This window comes from Arvicola amphibius, chromosome 1 (assembly GCF_903992535.2).
Source record: "Arvicola amphibius chromosome 1, mArvAmp1.2, whole genome shotgun sequence".
In the NCBI taxonomy this organism is placed as follows: domain Eukaryota; kingdom Metazoa; phylum Chordata; class Mammalia; order Rodentia; family Cricetidae; genus Arvicola; species Arvicola amphibius.
This window is the reverse complement of record NC_052047.1, coordinates 156,281,300-156,308,972: the sequence shown is the minus strand read 5'-3', so window position 1 is coordinate 156,308,972 and position 27,673 is coordinate 156,281,300. Positions and strand designations below refer to the sequence as shown.

General features: G+C 38.8%; 1 protein-coding gene across 12 annotated transcripts in view; it reads left to right on the top strand.

Moving 5' to 3' along the window:
- The window catches only part of Tle4 (TLE family member 4, transcriptional corepressor), a 133,252-nt gene extending 106,876 nt beyond the window's left edge, over positions 1 to 26,376 (top strand). For 6 of the 12 annotated variants that reach the window (XM_038328870.1, XM_038328850.1, XM_038328844.1 and 3 more), the window contains 12 exons: positions 10,747 to 10,866; positions 11,744 to 11,797; positions 12,154 to 12,306; positions 13,410 to 13,542; positions 13,865 to 14,058; positions 14,544 to 14,623; positions 18,963 to 19,212; positions 20,020 to 20,267; positions 21,356 to 21,503; positions 22,203 to 22,353; positions 22,698 to 22,774; positions 24,699 to 26,376. In XM_038328870.1, the coding sequence (XP_038184798.1) occupies positions 10,747 to 10,866; positions 11,744 to 11,797; positions 12,154 to 12,306; positions 13,410 to 13,542; positions 13,865 to 14,058; positions 14,544 to 14,623; positions 18,963 to 19,212; positions 20,020 to 20,267; positions 21,356 to 21,503; positions 22,203 to 22,353; positions 22,698 to 22,774; positions 24,699 to 24,806 (1,716 nt within the window). In that variant the 3' untranslated portion in view covers positions 24,807 to 26,376. Of the gene's footprint in view, positions 1 to 689; positions 780 to 10,746; positions 10,867 to 11,743; positions 11,798 to 12,153; positions 12,307 to 13,409; positions 13,543 to 13,864; positions 14,059 to 14,543; positions 14,624 to 18,962; positions 19,213 to 20,019; positions 20,268 to 21,355; positions 21,504 to 22,202; positions 22,354 to 22,697; positions 22,775 to 24,698 lie in introns of all 12 variants that reach the window. The other 6 variants (XM_038328838.1, XM_038328814.1, XM_038328807.1 and 3 more) reach the window with 2 other exon arrangements.
- The last annotated feature ends 1,297 nt before the right edge of the window (positions 26,377 to 27,673 follow it).

Sequence of the window (27,673 nt, the reverse complement as noted above, 5' to 3'; positions counted from 1 at the left end):
TTAGTCTGTTGTTTGTGGGCGTATGGTAACCAGAGTAAACTTGATGCAGACTTAGTGACTCAGCCTTTCTTCCAGAGTTTTATACCCAGTCAAACCTGCATCTGCAGATCTGTCATTGAAAAGCTGTTGCTTAGTCATTTCTCTTGAAATCTTTGCTCATATATCTAAGCATTTTTATCTCTTATGTTTTCATCCCTCTATATTTGAGTCACCATAAATCATAGTTAATATTAATGCATTATTAATACATAATTAAAACTGCATAAAACAGCAGGTAGTTGGTATTGTAAAAAAATTAATAGAAAGCTTTTTCTCAAGGGTTGCATCTTTCTGTTTTATAGTTAGCCATTTTCCCCCCATTTGTTTGTGATGATTTAGCTGCCCAAGTGGGGAAAAAGGAGAGGATTTTTTTTCCTTTTTAGGTAAAAGCCTTAGGATGAAATCCCTAGTGATTATTATTTTTAAAGGACCATCACAGAAAAATTACTAGGACATGAGTCTTTGGGAATCTCACCTTTTCACTGGTCAATCTTCAGAGAAAAAGTGCTTCTCCCTAGCTACAGACAGCTACTGACCACATGATAAGCAACAGGAATGAAGTTAACTGAAAATGGCCCCTCTTCTGCAAGAAATGTATCCCTTTTAGAATAATGAAGGAAATTGGTGGCCTTGATATGTTTCTTCAACAGCACTCACCATATATGCAGTCAGAGGCAAGGCTGGCACAGACCCTGAAAGAAGACGTGCACCCTAGATTGGTGGAGTTGCAGCAAAGAAAGGTATCACTTTGGATTCACCTCTACCCAACACTGCTTACCTCTGTTTCAGTTTTATGTTTCCCATTGTTTCCTCTTAATACGTTTTCAGCCTAGTTCACTTTCAAAATCACCACTTTGAAAGCCTCTTCCTTTGGTGTGCCTACCTACACAAACTCCCACCCACCTACTTCACAGACACACAACAATTAAGACCACAGAAGTGATTATATTAAATGTCAAGGATTCAAAAGACACCTATCAAACAGTATACGCTTGCTACATATGTATACTTTCCAGTATCTAGGTAATGAAAATCACCTGTGACTGAGAGCGTATTCCATGTTCCTTTGTTCAGCAGCTATAATTGAGGCAGTGATGCAGAAGCCAAGAAAGGAGATGAGAAGCTGAAATGGAACTCACATGAGGTTCAGGCCTGGCATCACAGGTCAAGAACTTTCACAATGTGACAGATAACTGATACAGAAAAACTGAAAAATTCTTAGCCTCACAGGCCAAAAAGGCAAATTCTTGCCAGAACTTACATAAAACTCTCAAGTGAAAAGACTTGGCTGTCTACTATAACAAAGAAACTTCCAGGTGAATTGGGAAAAGTAGATAGGAACTGTTCTACCTGTCCTATCATAGGGCTGAGGACTTGCAATGTTAATGGGTGTTTCTCTTATGACTGAAAACTTTTGGATTTGTGTGGCCTAATATGGTAACCACAAGCCACACGCACCTGTCAAGCAACAGCAATGTGGCCTTTCCAAGATAAACTATTAAGTATAAACTGCAAACCAGCCTTTGAAAGTGCAGTACTAAAGAGGAGAGATTATAAAATATCTCAAATGATTATATTGCTTATGTATTTATATAGTATATTTTATGTCTCGTGTTTCTTTTACATTTAATACTGTGGCTACTAGAAAAATAAATACATGTGTGGCTATATTACATTTATATTAATAAATTCTATTCTGAGATCCAGCTCACTTTTTGTTGAAAATCTAGTCACCTGTAATCATTAGAAACTAGCTATTCTGTCATAACATGAAGACCAGAGGTTCAGATTGATAACCTTAAACTACTAGGCAGTTTGTATTTAAATTGGTTAATTTTTTTAATTTCCTCTGTGTTCCTGAAGAAATGATATCATACATTGTATAAAACATTTGCAAGAATAACACAGAGGACTACATATGAGGTTCTTTGTAGTTAACACTCTCAAAATAATATATGTTTAGCCTTATATAGATTGAAATATTTTACTAGAAAAATAACAACATGAAAAGACCAAGGTAAGGATCCTGACAGATTAAGGAATGGCTTGCCAAGGCTTAGTGCTAAGTCATTACCCTGCTTTAATTCTTCTAAACAGCTGTTGGGATTATATTGGTATTTATATATACACACAAACAAAATATAGCACAAGATAGTTCTTAAGCAATTTACCCTACCAGAAAATTCTTAAAGCTCACCACTTTGGTTTTTAGGACAGTCAAATTTATATACGCCATCGAAGGAAAGTTAGTAGCATTGATAATATGGCAGTAGGTAAAAAAGTAGTTTAGGCTATATCTTACATATTTTTATTCTTCCAAAAGAAAATGACCAATGCTTATAACTCTAATTAGTGTAGAGTCCACATACAAATGTTTTAAGTTTCTTTGTAATGAGGGCAGAGAATTCGTGGGGAGAACAAAAGCAATGACTGTGTTAAACTTTGCAAAATTGAAGGCCACTGAATTGAAAGGCACAGAATGGACTGGACAATTAAACATTTGTGTGCAATAAAAGTTGTATTGCTTGGCAAATGTTTATGACAGTTTCTGTTAAAATTGTGATAATCAAGGCGAAGTACTTGTACACACACACACACACACACACACACACATGCACACACACACACACACACACACACCAAACCCTGCACCATTGCCTCTTAATGTGGCCCATAGCTTGGACCACATGCAGGGTCAAGTGAGGAAACCTAAGTCACCTGTATAAGAGTCAAGCTCACTCACTTCTTTGGCATCAAAATGTCTTGTTCTTGCCCCCAAACTACCAGAAAAAAGTAAATGTATTTAATGAAATTTCTGGTGCAGAGCCAACAGTCTTATTCCAGGAAGAGGAAATAACAGTCAAGAAACCTCAAGAGGACATTAAGATAATGTTCTAATTTAAAATCAATTGTATTGATACCTTATAAATTATTAGGGCATTTTATCCTGACCATGTAATGTGTAATGCCGAGACCACAAAAACAAAGCATGAGTGACTAAATATTAAAGTGCTGTCTTAACTATTTCATGAAGTAAAACAATGCATATGTCTTTTGTATTATAAGTACTTTGACTTATGATGGAAAGGCAAGCTGTGGAATTCATTTATCTCTTTATTTCTTCACTTCATGTATATTCAGTAAATTTTTGTTGAGTGAAGATCGTGTAGTAGTTTCCACCATTGCCACAGAGGATTGGCTCTTCGTATAGGCTTATAATAATAGATGCTAAGTAGTCTGCCACAATATGAGCTCTTCAGGCCTTACTGAGACCTTAGAGCAGTGCCCCCCCTCTAGCCCCACCTGCTGGGAAATAAAAACTTCAAGAATTTTAATAAGTTCTAGCAAATAAAAACTGATGCGGGCCAGTCTTGAACCAAGGGCTATCTGACAGTGTGAAAACTGGAAGTGCTGTTTCAGAATCACCTATCAGACTGTTAGTCACGCTGGTTTGATGTTATTTTGATTATATGCAGCACTTTGTCTTGACCCAAGTTTCTTACTAGAAGAGAAACGGTAAAACAACAATAATAACAACAAAAATTTAAGAGTATGTCCTTCGTGAATTGCTCCAAAGATGAAACATTGTAAAGGTAGACTTCATTATATAGGAATTATATTAAATATTCTTTTAACAAGGGCAGATCTTCACAAAGTTCCAGTTATTTTTGAAGGTGAGTTTTGATTTATTTTAATTTGAAAAAAATTTCTGTGAGATTGTCTGCAGAGTATGCTTTTTATGACAGCCGGAATCAAGCAGGTCATTTAAATAAAAGTCTTGGTGTAATGAGCAGTAAACCAACACCGGTGACTGAATCAGAGTTTTGCCACAGTCAACAGTAATGTGCTGAATTTACATAAATCTGCATGTGATATGAATTGTCATGTGAGACTTATGCATTTTGACCAAATGATTTTCATTTTTAAGGTATTATATTTTTCACAGCTGAGATTCATTCATTTGCTCTCTGGAAATATGAATATTTTGGTTATTAATAGTCAATAAAAATATCAATCACATTCTCCTGGGATATGGTACTATATTAGTTTGTTGTACATAGATTTATTGGGCTGTCAGTGTTTTTAGAAACCTGGAGCATTTGTAAAATGTGCAGTGCTTCATCACTGAGACACAGCAGAACTATGACTTTATGAAGTCAGGGGCTGGAGGAGACTCAGTAGCTAAGAGCACTTACTGCTCTCTAAAGGACCTGAGTGTAGTTCTCAGCACCCATGTGACAGCTTACAGTCATTCTTACCTCCAGTTCCAGGGCATTCATGACACCAAGCATGCCCTCTCTCAGTGTTCATACATACTCTCAGGCAAAAGACTAATGCTTTTAAAAGGAAAATAAATCTTTTTGAAAGAAAGTAAGTTACTAGTCTTTGTTGTTTGCTTTTTTGGTATAGGTATGTGTTTTCAGCTTGTCTAAGAGGTTGCAGAGGATATATTGATTCTGGACTTTGGTTGTAGCATCAATAAAGGACCTGTGGGTATCTTGGTCCTCCTCTGACTTCTCTAAGTTTACCATGACCCACTCATACTAAGGTTTGAAACTACATTTCAGTTAGAGTAACAGTGTAATTTGACATCTAAATGATTATTGTTGACAATAAAAGAAGCCTGGAAAATAAAGCAAACTCCAGTCAGATTTCCATGGTGCCCCTTAGCTCTTCATTGTCCCTGTTTTCCTGTCTAAAACCTGACTTTCTCTTAAGTGCCTAGTAGATAATGAAGGCAACACCCATGGCCAGTGAGTTTTAGGATTTTTTTTTCACGTTTGTCTGTTTGTTTGGGCAGGGCACACACCTGCCACAGAGTATGCATGGAAGTCAGAGGACGAAGAGTTCTGTCTTACCTTCCACTATGTGGGTTCCAGATAATAAACTCAGGTTGTCAGGCTTAGTGGCAAGTACCCTTACCCACTGAGCTAGCTGTCTTGCCAGCCCAAACTTTTAGGGTTCTTTATCTTAGATGTTCATTCAAATTTTAGCATATTATTTCTGCTTATGACCTATAAGTGGGCAGGGATGTCTAAGCATAATACCTTTGTGAATGGAAAGCAGAATTAAATTGGGGGACATTTTAAATCAAATTTTAAAATCCCATGTGAATATGGTATTTATAGTTCTTTCTCTGTCATATAGAATCAGAACTTTACTATGATTGTTGAAAGGTCTGCTTTGGTTTATTGAAATCCTATCCTCATGGGCCTTTGGATTGTATGTGTTGAGGGGAAGTACTACAAAGTGCCTGGAATAGTCTTCACATGGACCTTCTTTTTCACAATCTCTAGTAAATAGAAACCACAGTATAGTGAGGTGTCAGCATTACTGTCATTGAGAGTCTAGGCTCTGTGCTTAAGACTATTTCTTGAACTTTCTATAAACTGTTTTTCTTCATCCTCAAAGAAGCCCAGTGGGTGAAGATAGTATCTTACTATCCCAAACTACAAAAAGATTGAGTGAAGGTAAACATTATTCCTGGGGCTACAGGGTTGTTAAATAGAAGACTCCATACTGTCTGACTCCAGAGGTGCTCTTGACTGCTATTACAGTGAGTGTTCCCTGTTATTAAAATTAGCTAATTATATTAATATGACCTTTATAGAACACTTTCCCATACATGCCATCTTTGATTTGGAGGTGGGCAGGTGTTGGAGTGTTGTAGGTGTTAGTTCTATAGTAGATTTGGCCAACAGCCTAAGTAAAATCTAAGGTGGCTTTCAGAATGAGGTCTAGGAATTTTTTCCTTTTCAAAAAGCCTATTTTATAATAGTAGGAATAACTGTAAGGTACATTTGTGCTACCAGTATAATTGGGGTTTTCATAGGAAACATAAAAGCTTGTATTATTTTTCCCTTAGAGTTTCTTTGTGCCCCCACACTAACCCCCAACTTTTTTATTTTAAATACATCATTTTATTCCTTTTCCTGATAAAAATGGATTTTTTTAAATGCAGAGCTTTACAAAACATTAATATCTAGAGTATTTTTGACTTTTAAATTGACCTGTTTCTGTGATTATCCATGTATAACATATTGCTTGTATTATGATAAATTGTAATGAAAATATTTTTTCTGAATGAGCCTAAATGTTTAGATGTGAATAGTGTCCTGATGGGGTTCCAGTAAGTGTCTTAGGTAATAAGCTATGGAAATAAGCAACCAAAGTAAGCTTTTATGATAATCAAAGAGATGTGAAAATAAACTTTTCCAGCAGAATCATGATTGTCTTTATCATCATTTTAAGTCTCCCCATTCCTATACTCAGGAAAGACCCAAGTGCCCATCCAGTAGCAGAGTGGTAGACTTCTAAGCTGTGTGGTGAGAATCCATGCCAAGCCAGTTTGACTCTAGAGCAGTTATGTTATTAGGGTGTTGCTGATCACCTCAATATTCATTGAGCAGCTTAACCTTTAAGTGCTAGCGATAATTACTTTATTATTTTACTAGCAAAATGTAATGTGCAACTGTTCTACAGTAAAATTATGGAAGGGGTCTGGAGAGATGGATGACTCAGTGGAATTTCGATCTCCAAAACCCACATATAAGCAAGGTGGACATGGTGACCCCTCTGTAATCCCAGCATTCAAGAGGAAAACACCTCTTGTAGAGCAAGTTGCCTGGCTAGACTAGCACAAATGGTTGACTCTTAGTTCATCAAGAGACCCTGCCTAAAGAAGTGGAAAGAGACCATGGAAGACACCCAGCATCAAATACCACATGCATGCAAACTTAAATACAGATGTGCACACATACTACACATACATTCATACAACAGAAAGAAAGCTGACCATACAACAAACAGCAACCTTAAGAAAAAGGAAGCTGTTTGATTTTACATGGATGATAGTAAATGAGCACTAAAATGAAATAGGTACTGGGCAGTGTTGGTACAAGGCCACTTGTGGCGCACACCTTTAATCCCAATACTTGGGAAGCAGAGGCAGGCAGATCTCTCTATGAGTTTGAGGCCAGCCTGGTCTACAGAGCAAGTTCCAGAACAGCCAAGGCTACACAGAGAAACCCCGTCTCACAAAAGAAAACAAAAAGACAAAAAACAGCATTACTTTTTATCATTAATGTTTGAGAATGTATTCATTATTGATTAGCAATTTTTTTTCCTCCTTTGAAGAAAGTTGAAATGACTGGAAATAGAGTGTCAGAAGGCTTAGATAGGGTCAGCGCGCACGCGCCCACACACACACACAAATTCTTCATTTGTAAAATAACAGATTGGTAGGAGAAGGCATCTCATTGGTTAAAAAATAATAATAATAAGATGGAGAAAGGAGGGTGGAACCTTTTTTTGCAGTTCTAAGGCACCCTAGTACATTTTACTCAAAGGATAACCTGCAAAATTCACTCAGTGACCTTCTTCAATATAGCTAATGGTTTTTTTAAAAATGTTTTTATTCTTTGGGAATTTCATTCACTGTGTTTTGATCATGTTCATTCTGTACCCCAACTCCTCAGATCCACCTCTACCTCTTCAGTCATCCACATGTACTTTGTGTATACTGTTGTAACTGCTGTGAGTTTCTGTGGGTAGCTGCCTTGTTATTCCCAGAAAAGTTTCCTTTATGTCTTTCAGCCTCCTTGTCCAATAGATCCCTTACCTTGAAGAGGTGGAGTGTGATATATATGTTCCATTTCGTTTGATCACTACAAAATCTCATACTTTTTGCATATTGACCAGTTAGTTGTAAGTCTGTTAATTGCCACCTCCTGTAAGAAGTAGCTTCTGTGTTGAGGATTGAGAGATTTTGCTGACCTATGAGTATAGCAATAAGATGATTAAGAATCATCATAACGCTATGTGCATTTTAGAAGAATATTAATATATTCTTCTCCAGGGCCTATGATCTATCTAGCCACAAGTTTTTAGCCTCATTGTTAGTGCTAGATGGGAGTTCCATCTTGTAGAACAGACCCTAACTCCAATTAGAGAGTTGATTACTCCCTTAACAGTCATGCCACTATAACAATAGTGACCATATCTGCCCAGGCTAACTTATGAAGTTTACAGGTGAGTACAACTGATAATAACATTTATCCTCCAGTAGCATACATTGTACCCTCCAGCACTAGGAAAGATAGCCAATAGAGATGAAGCTTCCAGTTTAGTATCAACTTGATTTCATCATATTCTGTGACTCAAGTGTGTGGTGGCTTTAGCATTAGGGTCTTGTTTTCTGGATGGTAACCAAGAGCAATAGCAATAACCTTAAATACATATGAGTCCGTGGGATTCCTTTGGCCAACAACTCGAAGCAGTAATTCATTCCTGGTATTGTTTTTTTGTTGTTGTTGTTGTTGTTGTTGTTTTGATAGTGGTTTCTGGTTGGGTTACTTCCCCCTTTCATTTTAAGGTAACTCCATTTAAACCCTTTTTTATGTGTATATATATTTTAGGATGCTTCTATATGATATTTTCAAAAGACTTTTAGGTGTTAGGTATCTCTTCCCAAATTCCCTCCTCTACCCTACCCTCCCATCTCCCACCAATTTAATTATCTGAGGAGTTTTTAACTAGATTGAAACACATTTTGAGGGCCATTTGGAATCCTTTGTGTTTAAAAACATTCCTGGCCAGTTCTATGCAGCCCACCTTGCTGGGTGCCCCACTTTAGGGAAGCTACAGCCTGAATGAAGTAGGAATGAGTTTTGTAAATAAGCAGCAGTCTCGTTACTGCACATGCTCTATTCACTGAGTAAACAGCATATTAAGGGAACAACAGGTAGGGAGTAACTAATTCTGTCAGGAAGCATCTGAGGAAGCTTTGAAAACTGACCTTAAGAGTTGGATTTTATGTTGGAAGGGATTTTAAAAGATACTGAGCAAAAGGACACCTGTAATCCCATGGAGAAAGACAAAGATGCTGTGAAAATACATAGAGCCCTAAGGAACATGCTCAATGCACTGATGGCAGTGGGGCAAGGCCGGGACTCATAGTGGGCGCTTTGGAATACAGTCAAAATCAGGAGTTCAAATGTCTTTCCTAAAGCTGTAGGAAACCAGTTGCCTTTTTAAAAGAAGAATAAGGATAGATGACTGAATCTATTTTGGGAAAATAAAAGATTCTAAAAGTATGGAGAACGTATTAAGGGTGATAACTAGATAGGAAGTTCTGACTGGAAACCAGTGTCTTTGTTACTTCAGTGACTATAAAACCATACCAAATTGGGATTGGTGAGCGTATGAAGCAAAAATGTCAAGTCTTATGACTTAGATATAAACTGAAACTAGAAGTCTTTAGAGACTTTTAAGTTAATTAGTCTCTTAAATTTCTTTGGGAGCTGGTGATGTAGCTAAATTTTAGAGAACATTTGCTATGGTGGAGGCTCTGGGTTAGAACCCCATCACCATAAAAACAAAAATCATCTGATTGTTTTAGTCTTTGTCCTTAGTGAATAATGACCAAAGCCTTTTCTGTAATTTAGCCCAAGGTAGGGGGAGGGGTGTTAAGGGTAGAGTGTGTGTGTGGAGGTTAGGAATAACTTGAGGTATTATTGGTCCTTGCCTTTTAGTTTTTTTGAAAAAAAAAAGTCTCTAGTGTGCTGCTGTGTACAGGAAACCATCTAGCTTCTAACTTTCTGGGATTCTCTACCTTTTCTCTCCCTGTAGAAGGGCTTGAGTTATAGGCACATGCTGTTTCTTCCAGATTCACATGGAGTTTTTAGAGAGGAGCACTAAGGCCAATGGGCCATCTCCCTAGCTCATGGCCTGACAGATTCTTGAGGGTAGTTTTTGTTTTCACTTTTCCATCCATAGTTTTAAGCTATCATACATATGCTCAATAATCAGCTGACTTTCATGGCAGAGAATCACATTTCTCAGGCTTCAAATCTTGTCACCGATGTAAGGACACCTCAGGTTAAGTGCCTGTTGAAAGAACAGACATCAAGCCTGTGGCCTGAGCCTATGGCCCGTAGCCCCTTACTGTGGTTTCTTGAGGCATGAACCCACTTCCTCTGCTCTGGCCACAGTGAGTTTAGGGTTTCCAGAAACAAAATGAGTAGGCTTATGAAGAACATAAATAATACAGTTGATGTTTGCAGGCATTTTTTTTCTTGCTTCTGCATGTTCCAGGCCGTAGATGTAGGCTAAGTAAAATATTCTGTGATTATGGTCTATATATCACATGGCCACCACATTTGGTTATTCAAGCCTTTAATGATTATTTTCCTTCTTTTTAACTTTTTTAATTGAAAAACTACTGGTTATTCTTTAAGCTCAACTGTATTCAGTTTCTCTGTGGAAGTTTCAAATACCTACTTTGTGTCAGCCAGTAAACTTTATAAAACAAAACAAACAAAGCCAAGCCTATCTTTCCCTGGGTCCCGTTTCTTGTGTTTCTTCCCTTTCCCAACTTTGTGTAAATCTTGAGCAAGATGCATGAGATACTCGAGACCAGATCTGCTCTTTGGGGTTCATACTCAGCCTGCTATTTTTTTTATTCTCTTTTTTAATCATCTTTCTATTTTGTCTTTGTCTGTTTCTTTTCCTCTGTACCTCTGTCTTTCTCCTTTCATCTCCTCCTCTGTCTCCTGTCTCCCTTTAACAGCTCCCCAGGCATGCACTACAGCACTAAATAAATAAATAAATAAATAAATAAATAAATAAATAAATGGATGGATAAATGTTTAATTGCACTTCTAAGTGAATGATTTTTTTCAACCCAGTGTCTGTTTCTAATTCCAGAGCTCTTCGGTATCCCCATCAGCTAGTTTCCGAGGTTCTGAGAAACACAGGAACTCTACAGACTATTCTTCAGAGAGCAAAAAACAGAAAACAGAAGAAAAGGAAATTGCAGCTCGCTATGTAAGTTCATCCACCTTTGCTTTGGTGGAGGCCAGTTTGTCTTGTTCTTTATATCAGCTGCTAATTTTAACCATTACCAGCCAATTGTAGAACATAGGATAACAATATCCTTTAAGAGATTTTTTTAAGTATAGTATTTATAGCTGTGTCTCAAGCTATCTCCATCAACTAGCTGAAGCTATGTGTGTATGTTTATGTGCACAAACATACATGTATATGTGTACATGTGTATACATGACCACAGTGCTTTCCTATAACATCTAATCTAAGACCTGGGTATACTAGGACATTATTTGTTAGGGTAGTTTATTTCCAGAACTTTATGTGTTTAGCTTAGACGTCCATAATGTTCTTCACATGAACTGATACTCATTTTCCTCTAGTGGCAGGTCCTATAAGAGAAGGGAGCATGCTGGGTAGGAAGTGTGGAGGCAGGTATTTGTTGCTCTGCTTCCCATCAGCTGGTTCACTGTAGGACTGTGAACTTCACAAGATGCTCAGACTTTGGATTTTTACCTCACAGTTTAACTATGCAATAAGTTGTTCAGATTTTTTTAAATGTTGCCAGACCAAACCATGCCCCACTACACTTGTAGTCTGTTTTTAGATGGGTGTGAAAGTTTGTGTTCTGAGTTTTAGAGTAGTAAGGAAGCTATTGTGCTCCAATTTTCAAGAATGGGAAATGGAATCATTTCTAGCTCATAACATCAACATGAAGAATAAGGAAGAGTACATTGTAGAGTACATGGTAAACTGTGATAACTCTGTTTGATACCGTTTTCATCACATCAGGACCTGGCGTGGGCATATAAATGTAGCTGAAGCTGTGATGTTGCTCTTACAGGGCTGAGGTAATGCTTCTCATTTCTCTGTGCAGGACAGTGACGGCGAGAAGAGTGACGACAACTTAGTGGTCGACGTGTCCAATGAGGTAGGTGGGCGGTTAGCGGCCTGCTTTTGAGAAACCATTACCGACTGTCCACTGCGGGGCCTCTCAAGCGCTGCTCCTCCCTCTCAGTTGACACTATCCTTTTCCACCACAAGTTCACAGGTGTTAGTGGTCGCCCTACTGACTGTATTGATGTTCCTTGCAGATTAGTGGACTTGTTGTTGTTGTTGTTTAGAATCTGACCTCAATACCAGATGTTTCCTTTAGCAATTTCAGTTAATTTTGTTATCTTTTTCAGAACATTTTGTATTTTTAAGCAAGCTATTAAGTGCTTTCAGTTAGAAAAGTTCCCCAGTCAAGGACCTCCGTGTTGTGAGTCTTAAATTTTTTCTTTGTAGGATCCATCATCCCCTCGAGGAAGCCCAGCACACTCCCCTCGAGAGAATGGCCTGGACAAGACACGCCTCCTGAAGAAAGATGCCCCCATCAGCCCCGCCTCTGTTGCATCTTCCAGCAGTACTCCTTCCTCCAAATCCAAAGAGCTTAGCCTTGTAAGTTACCCAATCCTTACCAGAATTGCCACTTCCAAGATAGTTTTTGAATTTTCATTTTTTATATATTTCACATTTTTCTGTAGGGCTTGAATTTCTGATTGATGCATGTGTGTTTCAGATATATTTAATTAGAAAAGATGTTTTAGAGCAGAAAGGTTTACTAAATTGATGGTATTTGCTTCCTGAGTCTTTCTGTATATTTACAAGAGAAATAATGGGTAAAAAACAGCACACCGGAGTTAGGGAGGTGGTCTTATTGCCTGTGGTTTGTGGTGACCTTGGTTTGGGGTGTTAGTCATTTTATTACGTGCTGCATTTGAATTGCCAAGCTATGCACAGCTGTGATAATTTTAGCTACTGCCTCAGAAATATTCTGTCACTTATAAAAAGTCTGCTTTGACTTAACACAAATGCCAAACTGAACTGCCTTCTAGTCAAGATACTGTCCCTATACCTCTGCCTGTGACTGTGGAGTTGATTGCATTTGTGTGTAGCAAATCCTGTTTTTGTTTTTGTTTTTTTTTCACCTCAACACGTTTTTCATTTTTTAAAAAGGCATATGAAGTTTTCAGTGACCTTTTGAATTTACAACTAAAGGTTAGGGCAACTCTTCAGTTTGTGTGCAGATAGAGAGTATATGTCTGGATGGATATGATGGACAGAAAGCCTGATCACAGTCTGGGTTCAGCACCCTTGTCTTGTCTTCTGAAGCTCTGCTTGTCTCCTTTCTACTGTGGGTTACATGATGCTTCATGTGGGAGTTCTCTGAGAGGAGCTAGTCATCCAGGGTACATCTTAGGACATCAACAGTGGTTAGGAGCCTGGCAAATCCATGGCCACCAGCATGTGGCCCTCCTTCAGGATGGTTGGTGAATTTCTTTGGCCTCTGACTGAATTCAGGTTCCTAGAAATAACCTAAGGTCAGCTTCAGTGAAGGTTTTTCTGTAATATGCCTCTCTGAGTCTTTTTAATTAATATAAGATATAAGAGAAACTGAAGAAATTCTTAAATTTCTTTGTTTTGTGTTGCTTACTGTTTTAGTATTAAATTAACTCGTAAATTCATATTCTCCTGGCTGATATATTCCATCTCTTTGTTAGAATGAAAAATCTACTACTCCCGTTTCAAAGTCCAATACTCCTACTCCGCGAACTGATGCACCTACCCCTGGCAGTAACTCTACTCCCGGATTGAGGCCTGTACCTGGAAAGCCACCAGGTGTGGACCCCTTAGGTTAGTAAGGGGGGAAATACTGTATACTTACTTCTGTTTTCAAAAAGATTTTAAGTGACTTAGGTAATGCTAAATCTGTTAGAAGTAGCAATAACCAGCACTGACCATTAGACAAAGTAAGTATTCCAAATTAAGCATGTGACCCCACCCATGACTAGCACGTGTTAAGTATTCAGAAAAATGGGATGGATGATTGAAATACCCAAAAGGATTGGATGATTTTTAGAATAGTAAAATGAGTTCATTTGAATTATGGGCTATGTTATTAACCAAGCAAACAATATGCTACTACAGTTTTCTGTGTTTTTGGTTTTCTCTTCAGCATCGAGCCTAAGGACGCCCATGGCTGTACCTTGTCCATATCCAACCCCCTTTGGGATTGTGCCCCATGCTGGGATGAATGGGGAGCTGACCAGCCCTGGAGCTGCTTATGCTGGGCTACACAACATCTCCCCCCAGATGAGTGCAGCTGCTGCAGCAGCCGCAGCTGCAGCAGCCTATGGAAGATCACCTGTGGTATGTTTACCTGCTTTTATAATAGAGTGTGGGGACACACAGCATTGTCTTGCATTCTTTTTAATGTAGTTTATATAATACAAGGTATTTATGGAAGAATCAGAGTGTTTCTGTATAAATTAAGATATGTGGACTATGTCTTGATTATTTTCTTTGGGAAGATGAGAAAGTTTGTGACTTCTTAAAATATAGTAGTTATTTTGACATTTTAAACTACAAAATTGGGCCCCAAAGAAAATAAAAATACATTTTGTTTCTATAATAAACTTTAATAATCAGTAGTTTAATTTTTTTGTATTCTCCTGTCCTGAATAAATGACCCTTTAAATATTAAACATTCTTTCATTTTATCAATAAATACTTCTGTAAAGGTCTCTAAAATTTTATTTTCAAATGATATATATTAGGCTTTAAGTGCCATATTGTGCAAGGTATAGCAAATGAATGTCTTGTTTTTTGTTTTGTTTTGCATGGGACAATTTTAGGTGGGATTTGATCCACACCATCATATGCGTGGTGTGCCAGCAATACCTCCAAACTTGACAGGCATTCCAGGAGGAAAACCGTGAGTACCCTTTGTCCCTTTGGATTCATGTTGCCAAGCTCTAGTCCTTGCTTTACTTTTGGAATTTGGGCATTGCTGAGTAGGAAGAGGGCTTCATTTTCTCTTAGCAAAAGACAAGGCATAAGGTGGAGTTGGTGTTTTTAGTTTAAAATCAAGCCTTCATATAAAAATATAAGTTGTGAAAGTGCTCTGGCAGTCAGGGCTTCTCCATGTCTGTTACTGATTTCAAGGCAGTAGTGTTCAGAAAGTGTGATGTTTATATGCAAACTTAGATGATTAGAATTTGAACATATAGAGAACAGACATGCTGAGCTTTCAAAAAAGAAAAGAAAGAAAACAGGACAGTCTTCTGCTCAGTTCTATTTTCAGAAAAGGTAGCTTGCTCATTGGCTTTTTTACAGTTAACTGAGCATTTGGAATGTCTGTTCACACTGCCCTGGAGTGATAACAGGCCTAGCACAACACACCTCTTCTAGCCTCTTTTTGATTTGTAATCTCACCGCACCCCATCCCACAGTCTTGGTCTTTGTGCACTCGCACTCTTTTTTGCCTCACTACTAAACACAGTTCTAATTAGATTGATCTTCAAAGAAAACTTTTAAAGTGAGTATTTCGCTTTGAGAATAAAAAGAAAAGAGGAAAAAGTGTTTTTTCTTCCCTTTTAGAAAACACACAATTACATCAGTCTTGATTACATCTTTGCTGAGATTGTACCTGCCATACATATGCTGCATCCCTAGTCTTGACTATCCACATGTGACAGAGTCTGTCTCTCTGGCATTTATTCTCACTAGTGACCCTCTATCAACATTTTCTGTGACTCACTGTCTCACTTCAGGTCTCTGTTAGATGCCCTCTTAACAGAGCATTCTGCCATACTCGCTCTGTTCAAATAACATCCCTCTCTGCCTTCCTCCCTACTGTCGTCTTCCTTTAATTTTTTTGAGGTAAAGTTTCACTGTGTACCCCAAACTGGCTGGTCTTGAATTTGTTGATCCTTCTGCCTCTGCCTTGTAAGTGTTGGGCTGATAGTAGAGAGACACTACTGGCCCCACCTTTTGAATGCTTACGTGTAGCCATTGTGTGCCTCTTCCCACTTAAATATAAGTTCTGTAAAAGCAGATCAGAATAGGATTTTTTAATTTTGTTTTCTTTTAATATAATGTTCAGAAATGCATTAATTCATAATTGTGAGGTTGAAAAGTCCCAACTGGTAAAACTTGAACATATCTGGTGCTGGCCTTTTTGGTTTGGGGTTTTGTTTTGTTTTGTTTGATGCAAGATATTATGATCATATTCTTGCCCCACCTCAACTCCTCCCAGAGCTTCCCTACCACCCAACTTCATGGTCTTTCTTTCTCAACAAAACAAACCAAAAAATCATACACACACACACACACACACACACACACACACACACACACACAAATAAATAAATATGGATTCAATATTTTATTGGCTAATTACTCCTGAGCATGAGGCCTGCCCTACAGAATGGTTGATACATGCAGTATTGCTCCATTGAAGATTTTCCCTCTCAGCTATCAATTGTAAATACCTTCTTGCTTAATTTTGGTAATTCTGTACCTACTTCCACTTTTCCATGCTGGAATTTTTCTAGCTTGAACTTTTGCTGTCTTACGTATGGTGTCACAGTTGTTATGAGTTCATATGTGCATCAGGTCTGTTGTGTCAAAAAATGTTATTTCCTTGGAATCATCTACTAGCTGTGGCTCTTAGAATCTTCCCACCTCCTCTTCCACATAGATCCCTGAGCCTATGAGGGGAGAGGTGTGATACAAACATCACGTTTGGAACTGAGCACCCTATGTCTTTCACTCTGTACAATGTTCAGTTGTTGGTCTCTATGTTAATTACCATCTGCAAGAAGCAACTTCTCTGATAAGGACTGAGCAATGCACTAATGAGTATCTGTGGGTATAACAGTATGTCATTAAGAGTTGTTTTATTGCTATGTTCATTTAGCAAAATAACTAGCGGGGTTTCCCCTAAGGCCCATGACCTATCTTGTCTCGGGTTCTTGGCCTCATCAACAGTCAGTATGAGTTCCATCTCATGGAGAGTGATCCTTAACTTTAATAAAAAAAAAAAAAAAAGTAGTTACTCCCATAAGATTTGTATCTCACTTGTATCAGTATATTTTGCCAGGGTACATTTTCCAGGCAGGTCTCTATTATATCTCAAAGAGTTCATAGCTGAATGTGATTGTAACATGCATAGTCTAGTACCTTCCAGCACTGTGAACATTGATCAATAGGGCATGAAGCTTGTAGTGGAGCAACAGCTCAATTTTTGCATATTCAGAGACATAAGTATGTGATGTCATCAGCAATAAGTTCTAACCATCAGGTTGTGGAGTGAACTAATAACATTGACAATAGCCTATAATGTTAGCCAAGGGGTAGGGTAGGGCTGGCTATGCAATGCCCGTAGTCAAAAAGTTGTAACACATTCCTGGTACTGGGGTGTTGCTTTCAGAATCCAAGCATCTTTTCCAGTATAAAGAATAAGCTTTATCTTGCTTATACATAAGTCAGGTCCTATGAATTGTAGCTCTTGCACCTAGCATTCCCATCATCTTTGTTCACATTCCTCATAAGCTCACTCTTTTGAGGTTCACAATTGGTGTGACTCCAAGTCCTCTTTATCCTCTTTATTTGACTTAGAAAATACTCTCTTTCTGTTGACTTCTCAGCTTTTCAACCCTTCCCTTAAGCATCTGTGGCATACCCTCAATGATGGGCTAATTTTTTTTAAACATGACCAGCCTAGACTTTTGCAGTAAAGAGCTATAAACTATTGATTTTAGTTACTTTTTGTTGCTATAATAAAGCACCATGACTGAAAGCAACTTGTGGAAGAAAGTGTTCCTTTTGGCTCATGATTCCAAAGGGTTTAGAGTCTATTATAATTATAGCAAGGAAGCAGCAAGAGCCTGGTATGGTGGTTGGAACCGGTAGCTAAGAACACACATCTTCAAATACAAGCAGGAAACAGAACAAACTGCAGTGACAGGAGGCTTTTAATCTCAAAGCCCTCCTTACTCCCTCCAGCAAGGGTGCATCACCTAAAGCTCCCTAAATAATGCCACCAACTAGGTAACAAAAATATTCAAATGCCTGAGAACTTGGGGCATTTCTCATTCAAACCACCACACTATCTTAGGTTAGATTCTTATCCTGCACATGGTTTAGTCCAAGCCCCTATCTTTCATACACTCACAAATGCCTTCTCTGCTATGGTACATATTTCTCAAAAAGGGGTGTGGTACCTAGGAGCTACCATAATAGGCTCAGCTCCTTTCCACTTGCTATTGGCACCTGCTTCTCCTGAAGTTGATCTGCATCCCTGCAGCCTCACTATTCCCTTGCTAACAGTTGTGTCCTAAAGGTAGAATCTGTTGATGAAGATTTAAAGCCAAATGTTTTCACACCACAGGCTTTTAAGGGTGTGAACTGGAAATGGAAATACTTGTATACAAGTAAGGTGGGCCTTGGGGCTGTCAGGCAGGACACTTTTTCAAGTTTTCATTCCTTTTGGATTTTTTTAGAATTTGTCTGATCAGTATAACTATTTTTTGGCATATCTGCCATCTCACCGTTTTCACCTACAGAATGGGACTATTCAGTGCTTTAGAATTTTAGCTTAGTCATCACCTTTAATAATTGATTTGGTTGGAATGAATCCATCTACAGGTAAAATCTGGTGCAGGCCATGGAACCACTGAAAAATTCAAAGCAATGAAGGTTTAGAGTGGAAAAAAATAGGTACTATGTATATTTGATGTTAGCTATCCCACTTAATTCTCTTTAAGCTATAGACTCATCCTCTCCCTTTTGAAGTTAGTATTGAATTCATAGGGGCTAGGTAACTACTGATGGTCACACAGCAACTGTTAAACAGCTAGTTGGTATTCGGTTATGGCCAAGCCCCTGACTTTGAAGCTTATTGTGTTGTACCAGATGAATTTGATTTTTGTTTTAACAAAAATCTCAAGTAGCACTGAAAGGATTTTCTTTCTCTTTTGTTATATCGAATGGTTTAATGACATTTTCAAGGAATGTAGCTTAGTTGGTAGAATGTGTTTCTATTATGTATGAAACCTGGGTTTTTGATATCAATTACTGCTTAAATCGGACATGTCAGTGCATACCTCTAATCATAGCACATGGGGAGTAGAGGCAGATGGGTTACTCCCCACTCTATATATAGTAAGTTTGAGGCCAACCAGGGATACATAAGACCTTGTCTCAAAAGAAAACAAAAGCTAATGCTTCCTACATTATCCTCCTCCTGTTTTTTCCTTCCTGTGCCCTAGAGCGTACTCCTTTCACGTTAGTGCCGATGGCCAGATGCAGCCTGTTCCCTTTCCCCCTGATGCCCTCATTGGACCCGGGATCCCTCGACATGCTCGACAGATCAATACCCTCAACCATGGGGAGGTGGTGTGTGCAGTGACCATCAGCAATCCCACAAGGCACGTGTACACAGGTGGCAAGGGCTGTGTAAAGGTCTGGGACATCAGCCATCCTGGCAACAAGAGCCCAGTCTCCCAACTGGACTGCCTGGTAAGTGAGCAGGGATGACAAAGAAAAACCCTGATGATGAGTGAACCATAGCAGTCCCAAGAAGATAGGTGGGGGGTTTCTCTCAGAGTGGTCCAGTTCTTCATGTATAGTATGTGCATCTGTACAATCTGCATTCACCCTGTTCCCAGGGTCAAAGGTAAATCACTTGGTTCAAGAATGCTAAGAGTTCACACATTGCTTCTACCAGAACATACCTGAGAATTTTAAATCAATTGTTCATGTGGCTTCCCAGCCTCTTAGCTGGTCTGTTATCATTTGTCCTTGGGCTCTACAGGAAATTGCAGCTTAGTTTTCTTCCCTTATACCAGAACAGTCCTTTAATGTAGCATTCAGTCTAACATAATTGAATGTATGTAAGATTTCCATAAACTACTGCCAAGTGACTTTAACTGTGATGTGGTTTCAATACCAGGACCCTTCGTCCTCAGCAAAATATGCCAGGGCTTCAGAGCTTGGAGAATTACAATGGTTTGTTTGCAGACCCATGTTATCTGTGTATGCAGATTACGTCCATGGCTGCTTAATTTGGTAGCGGGAGTGGGACTAGATCTTTGCATTTGGGTGCTAATTAAGATTAAATATCTTGGTACTAAATTTTGTAGATCAAGTTTAAGTACTTCCTTAATTTCATGTAATTTTGTAGCATTAATCTACTTTATCATTGTCATAAGTATAAATGGCTCATTAAACCAGAAGGGAACACAATACTTTTATGGATTCCTGCTCTCGTGTTAATGCTGTTTTCTTTCCTCATGGGTAATTTTGTGATGGCTTTTGTCTCCATAGAACAGGGATAACTACATCCGTTCCTGCAGATTGCTCCCTGATGGTCGCACCTTAATTGTTGGAGGGGAAGCTAGTACACTGTCCATCTGGGACCTTGCAGCTCCAACCCCACGCATCAAGGCAGAGCTGACATCCTCAGCCCCTGCCTGCTATGCTCTGGCCATCAGCCCTGACTCCAAGGTCTGCTTCTCATGCTGTAGTGATGGCAACATCGCAGTGTGGGATCTGCACAACCAGACTCTGGTGAGGTAGGTCTGCTGAATCCACTTTTTGTTTATAAGGGAGAGCTAATTTACCACATGGTGCTCAAAACTGTCTGACAATATATATGTTTGTCTGGGTGGAACACAGCTTTCTTAAACTTTAGGGATAATGAAATAATCCCTAATAAATGTAGATAATAAATGTAGTATCTTGCTTCACCACTGTATTTTATTAAATGAATGTTTTGTTTTACATACACGTGTGCGTGCGCGCACACACACACATACACACTAAGCATTACTGATTTAATTTTTAGAAGTGAAGGTCATTTTTACATATAGAATGTTGTCAGTACCTCATCGGTTCACTAGGTGTCTTTAATTTGTTATTTGTGCCTGCTGACACCCATCATTGCCCCTACTCCTCAGTGAGAAGATGTAGTATATGGTTTTAGTTTAGGTGCTGCATGTGTCACAACTTCACCAGCAGTTGTATGGCTCTTGCCAGTGGCCCAGTGCTCAGGGATTGCTGTGAATGCTCACATGGCCTAAATTGTCTGTTCCCATAGTTAAGAACAGGTAGACAGCAGCACTGTAGATTGAGAAATGAGAATGAGCATTATAATCAGGGACAGGATACGAGAAGATTGGGAACTTTTCACTATGATGGACAGGGCATGTGTGGGAAGAAAAGAGCCCTTTCTGGTCTTATCTTGAAGGACTGCTAAGTTCAATCCAAAAACAAAATAATTGTTGTTCTTGTACCTTTTGGGTAAGGTTCAGATATTCAATGCCATCTTCGACTGTGTGGTGGGGACCCACTTTGAACTCTTTCCTCCATACCCCATGTACATTTTAGCAGAAGTGACCCTGGGCAGAGGATCACACTGAATGTACTTACATTGGGTATTTCTTGTGAGCATGTCCTTTTCTCCTGCACAGCCAGACACAGATACATATGTTTTACTACTATTTTGAATAATTAGAAAGCATAAACCAAATGAGATCTGTAGATAAAGCCTGCACTGAATTTGATCAGCAGAAAGTTCACAGATTAATTGAGTTCAATTAATTAATTGAATTAAAATAAAAATTAACGTTTCAAGGGCTTTCCCTCCATTTTATATTTTCAGGCAATTCCAGGGCCACACAGATGGAGCCAGTTGTATTGACATTTCTAATGATGGCACCAAGCTCTGGACAGGCGGTTTAGACAACACTGTGAGATCCTGGGACCTGCGTGAAGGGCGGCAGTTGCAACAGCATGACTTCACCTCTCAGGTGTGGACCGTGTGGGTAATGTAGCCTATTAAAAGAAAATGTGTTCTTTGTAACACAATTGTTAATTGGTCTTAATAATAAAAACTTGGAATCAGATATAGGGGTTAATGCTGAAAGATCAGAGAAGCAGAGCACCAACCACTAGAGAGTTCTTACCTCTACCAATGCTCAGACAGAAGGGGTGGTCCTGTCTCTATGAATCCTCAGACTGAATCCCTCTCTACCAAACCTCAGACTGCAGATGAGTACCTGTCTCCTCCCCTCTTTATATATATTCCTCTTTCCTCCCAGCCATATCATTCCTCTCTCTGCCTCCCTAGTGCTGGGATTAAAGGCATGTGATCCCAAGTGGTGGGATCACCTTTATGTGAGCTCTGTTTCTCTTTAGACAAATTTAATCTCCCTAGCCCAGGGTGGCCTTGAACTCTCAGAGACCCATCTACCTCTGACTCCCAAGTGCTAGGATTAAAGGTGTGTGTCACCACTGTCTGGCTAACTAGTGGCTTAGCTCTGATCTTCAGGCAAGCTTTATTTGTTAGATTACAAAAAAATATCATTACAATACTTGAACATGGATCTGCTAGACTTGGTTCTTCCTGTCTATTGCAGATTTTGTTGATGTCCTCTATATTTAAGAACATACCTCCTGGTTAAGAAGGCTTTGTCCTGTATAGCCACCATCGTTTGTTTCAATTTCAGATCTTTTCTTTGGGCTATTGCCCAACTGGAGAGTGGCTTGCAGTAGGGATGGAGAATAGCAATGTGGAAGTGTTGCATGTCACCAAGCCTGACAAATACCAGTTGCATCTTCATGAGAGCTGTGTGCTGTCACTGAAGTTTGCCCACTGTGGTAAGCAAGTCTCTTTTGTTCATTTTCTATCAACCAGAATGATTGCCTGGTTCTTCTGTTGTTTCCTTCCAAGTTGAGTCTTTTATTTTGTTGTTAAAGTGTCTTTCTTTACAGCTATATAGCTTCCTTAACCATGCATGCTTCCCTAGTAAGCTATGTAAATTGCTAGCCTTAATCCACTTTATTCCTTATCCTAACAATCAGTGGCTCATGAAATCCAGAAGGAGGGTGGGCTTTATTTTTGGAAGGCAAAGACATTCTTATTTGTTATAAATGGAATGTGTCTATTAATTCAGCATTCTATGAAGCAAATTACAAAGTAACACTAAACTCTCTTCCTGTAGGCAAATGGTTTGTGAGCACTGGAAAGGACAACCTTCTGAATGCTTGGAGGACACCTTACGGGGCCAGCATATTCCAGGTAATACCTAGCTTGCTGAGTACTGGTGTTGTGTGCTACCTGTCCTGGTTTAGCTGTGCCATCTTCATGCATCCTGATAATATGTTGCTCACCTGATACCATTTCTAACAGGCAAAGCAAGAACCTGCTAGAAGTGGGGAGGAGGATTAGTTTCTCAGCCACAAGCTATAGCACTAGTCTTTTGCTGCAATTTCTGAACCTTGATGTCACAGCAAATTCTGGATTACCCATGACTCAATCCCTCAATCCTTTTATATTTCTTATGGGAGTTTTAGGTCATTTAGGGGCATTTTTGTGTTTATGTATACTAAACATTTTATTTTAAATTTTTAGTATTTTTTTTAAAATTTAAATATCTTAAGTACTGTTGGTTTTTCTAGTTCTTGCTCACTTACTTTTATAATTAATTAATATTATATAATTATATATACCTAACTCTTTTTCCCAGGAATATTCCAGAAAAGTTCTGTCAAACTGGATTGATTTTATAAATTTGCTGTTCTTAGTAGAAGAGTTGAACCTTGTGGGGAAATTATTTGTAAAAACTTCAAATTTAGACATGGCACAAACACAGACATGCACACAAAATCTCTCCTTTCTTTTTACAGATGTGTGGATTTCATAGGCAAGTTAATGATTTCCAATTCTTAATTTGTAGTTAGAGTGTTATCTTTTGTTCCATGTTTGGGACTAATAAGTTAACAGACTTCCAGGTCCGTTAACAAGGTGACATTAAGTCATCATAAAGCAGATTAGTTACCGGAATCCAGAATAGAATGCCATGGAGGTTCTCCTCACGACAAAACAGCTGCTGTGCCGGATGGCGCTTATACCTTTGCTCTTTCTCCATATGAGACAAGGTTTCACTGTGCATCCCTGGCTGTCCTGAGACTCCCAGATATCTTCCTGCCTCTGTGTCCCAAGTGCTGGGGTTAAAAGCATGCACCACCATCCCTCGCTGAAGCTTATACTTTAATACTGGAGGTTTTGTGATCTTTTGGGTGAACAAATAAAAGAAAAAAATATTAGACTCTGTCTTTTTTATAAAATACAAGTATTATATCTTATGTATATGCTGACTTGGGAATTTTAATTAACAGTTACAGTTAGAAAAGCTTGTGAGACGTTCAGTGTATTAGGTAGCCATCTCAGAGTATTCTTCAGTGTCCTGGTTTAAAACCTGTGTGGGGTCTGCCCTCATTCCTTCATTTCCTCCATGCACATATTCTTCAATGGAATGTGTTTCTGTTCCAACTATTGAACTCGTACATGTTTTTATGTTTTATCCTAGTAGTGTTGGGCATTTTTACTAGCATCTTCCATCACTTGTTAGGACCTGGGCCATGCCTGCTGCTCTGTGGCACAGCCGAGATCCAGGCCACCTGGCAGTGGCAGTTGAGAGTTTCTCATATCTTAAACTCTATGCTTTATAGAGACTTTTTTTTGCTTTTTGTTTGGTTTTAATTTTCTTTCACATTGTGTTTTGTCTGCCTGCATGTCTGTGCACCATATTGCATGCCTGGGACCCAAAGAAAGCAGAGGAGGGTGTCAGATTCCCTGGAACTGGAGTACTGAAAGTTGTAAGCTGCCATGTGGGGACTGGGAATTTAACCTAGGTCCTCTGGAAGAGCATCCAGTGCTCTTAACCACTGTAGAATTAAAATAGGGCCTCGCTTCATTGACAGAGCACTCTGTCCATTGAGTTAACTGTCTCTTTGATGCCTCATGGGCAAGAACCATTAGTCTAAGTTATAGATAAGCATTCAAGAGAATTGGATGTAGTACTGCCATATTTAGAAATGTTGGGACTGCCATATACCTGCTTCTGGGTGCTCCATGGAACATATTGCCTGTGTATTTGCTCCATAACCAATCCTGCTTCTTAGTACTTGTATATGATATTCTTAATATGTTTCTTCCCTAGTCCAAAGAATCCTCATCGGTGCTTAGCTGTGATATCTCTGTGGATGACAAGTATATTGTCACTGGCTCTGGGGACAAGAAGGCTACGGTTTATGAAGTTATTTATTAAGGACAAATCTTCGTGCAAACTGGACTCCTCCTTGTAGCACTTTGCGCTGTTGTACTTTTTTTTTTTCCACCCCCTCTCCTACATCTAAACCAAGGATTTCCAATACTCGTTGCAGTTGTGGAGTTTAATCCCCTTCCATAGCCCCACTTGCTCATTGCTATTGAATTGTGAATACTCATTTAAGAACCTGTGATACCAAATCTTCAGCTATCGACTTGGAAGAACATGGAATACCTAACAGTGAATGGAATCTTTAATTATGTATTATATCTGTAATATATTTATTTTGTTTAAAGAAGGCTTTCTAACAATGACTGACTAAATAAAGCTGTCCGCTCCTGCATTGATAATGAAGGTGCATTGTATTTGATGCTCCACCCCCTTGCTTTTGGTAAGGGAGGGGAAAGGAAGGTTTAAAATAACTGATTAAAAATGTCACTAAATGTAGACTATTGACTGTATAGAGACATGAAATGTATAATTACACATGGAAGCAATATGTTGCTGTATTGTTATGAGGTTGTTTTGTTTTCTACTTATATTAAAAACACTTGGAAATTTGGCTGAATAAGTAGGATATGACAGGCCAAGTACTATTCTTTTGAGTCTTTTTGGGCATCTTTAACCAATATGTCTATAACTTTAGATTATATTAAAAAATAATTGGATGGTTTCTTTTTTTTACTTGTTGACAAGTATCTTTGTAATATGTTTTTAATTCCCTTTTTTATTGTATTATAGATGGATAAACAAATTAAATTGGGCCTCAAAGAGAGAACTTAATTTCTTCTAAATATTTTTGCCAAATTTACTGGCAAAGGGAGCTGTGTGTCTCTGGGCAGTTGTGTCGCTGTGACCCATGGCGGGCTGTTTTGTGGCATGCTCTTTAGGAGCTGCAGGTGCAGGAGTGCTGTCTGCCTACCGCTGTGCAAGGCAAGTCTTTCACAAAAAGAGGCCCACAGAGGAGGCTTTACAGATCCCTCCTCTGAAGGCCACAAAGAAGAGACTCTCCTGGGATGACGACTTGCTTTCTTTACCTCTGATTCTTTCCATGTCTTAGTTGGATGTCCCTAAAATGGACACAGGCTGTGCCATTGTGCCAGAAACATTGTGTTATCTTTTATGTTGTTGTTGTTGCTGTTAAACTATAACATGTGACTCCTTTTTTATTATTATTTTTTGTTTGAATGCTTTAAAAAGATCTTTTAAGTCTGTGGATCTGCTGATGTACAGTGCCTTTGCTGCTATGGATCAAAATCAAAAGAACTGTGTAGATAAACTTTATTGTATAAGTAGAAAATCATTTAATTTCATACTAGCAATGGATGGATGCTGCAAGTTGAAATGGACTGTCATTGACGTTCTTCGTGTGGTAGCAAAACATGGTGTCTTAAGTGCTTAGTGTTTGATGTCATTAACAGTTTCATAAAACTCTACAGTGTAGAAAGATTTTGATACTCAACTGTGCATTGTACATAGTTCTAACGCATTGTATTGGCCACCAGTACTTCTATGATGGTAGATTGTTTGTGCATTCAAACTTTTAAGCATTAAACATACATAACTTCTAGAATGCTTATTTTTCTATTTTTTTTTAAATTTTCTTTGTGCCACTCCCCATATTAAAAATCATTAGTTACATTGAAGTCAGATTGTTAAGTAGTATGGGTTTTTAATTGTTGCTGTTTTTTTTTTCCCTTTTCCTTTGAAATAACCCAGAAGGCATGAAAGAAGTTATGGAAGGCACCAAATATTTACTGAGCTCCTCCTCTTTTTGTTAAATGCTTTTATCTAGAAGCTGTCCATCATTTTCAAAATCTGGACCATTTAGATTTGTACTGTCATTCTAGTACACTAGCTACTTGCAGCTATTTAAAGTTAACTCTTAGAACTAATCGATATTAGAAATCCTCTTTGCCAGTAACATTAACTACATTTCAAGCGCTTTGTAGCCCCATGGAGGCTAACAGCTATTGTACTGGACCTTGCTGATTTCTGTAATGTGTCCTGCGCTTTTGTGAATGCTCTGTGAAGTTAACACAGCATTCTGAATTTGACAGATTAGACCATTGCCAACTGTTGTGGTTTGAGAAGTCTCCAAGACACAGAAGCTTATGGAAGTATCTTGGGTCAGATGTTTTGTGATGACTCGAGGGAAGAAGGACTTTTAAAGAGTCCCAGTTTAAAGGATAGGATTTGGCTACACCAAGGTAGTCTACAGTGATCAGCCATGGGTTACCCAACTAGGTACTGAGTGAGTGGATTCCAGCCTTGCTCACCCATGTAGACCAAAGCACCAAGTCCAGTGAAGTACCATGAGCTGGCTGCATTGCAAGATGGTATGCAGATCCTTTGAGGCTGCTGAGAAAGGACAACCTGAAAAACACCAAGTGACTGTCTACAAAGATACGACTCTAGGCAGGGTGGCACTGTTGTTGTTTGGTATGGAAGGAAGAATGTTGGCTATGTGCCAGGTCTTGAGCTGCTCTTCCACTGTGTTAATTACTTGTCAGGATGGTTCTGAGAATGTAGAGAGTCAAAAGGGGAAAACCAGTCTGCGCATCAGAAAACAGCTTAAAGTCAGGTGGCGGACCCAGAGCCCTACAGAGGGGAACTAGCTTGATAAACGGACTGTGGCAATGGCATCTCCAGGGAATTGTAAGAGTGAAATTTCCCTTTTTTTTTTTCCTCACATGTGACACACTACCCTACCCCTATCTGGTACTAGGATTACAGGAATATAGTTACTTTTCTTGTCCCTGTGACAAAATGCCTGGTGGAATCAGTTGAAGGGAGGATAGTGTTTTGATTTTTGTTAGTTTGGGGGTTTTGTGGAGAGGCAGAGGGGAGTCACAGATTAAGAAATG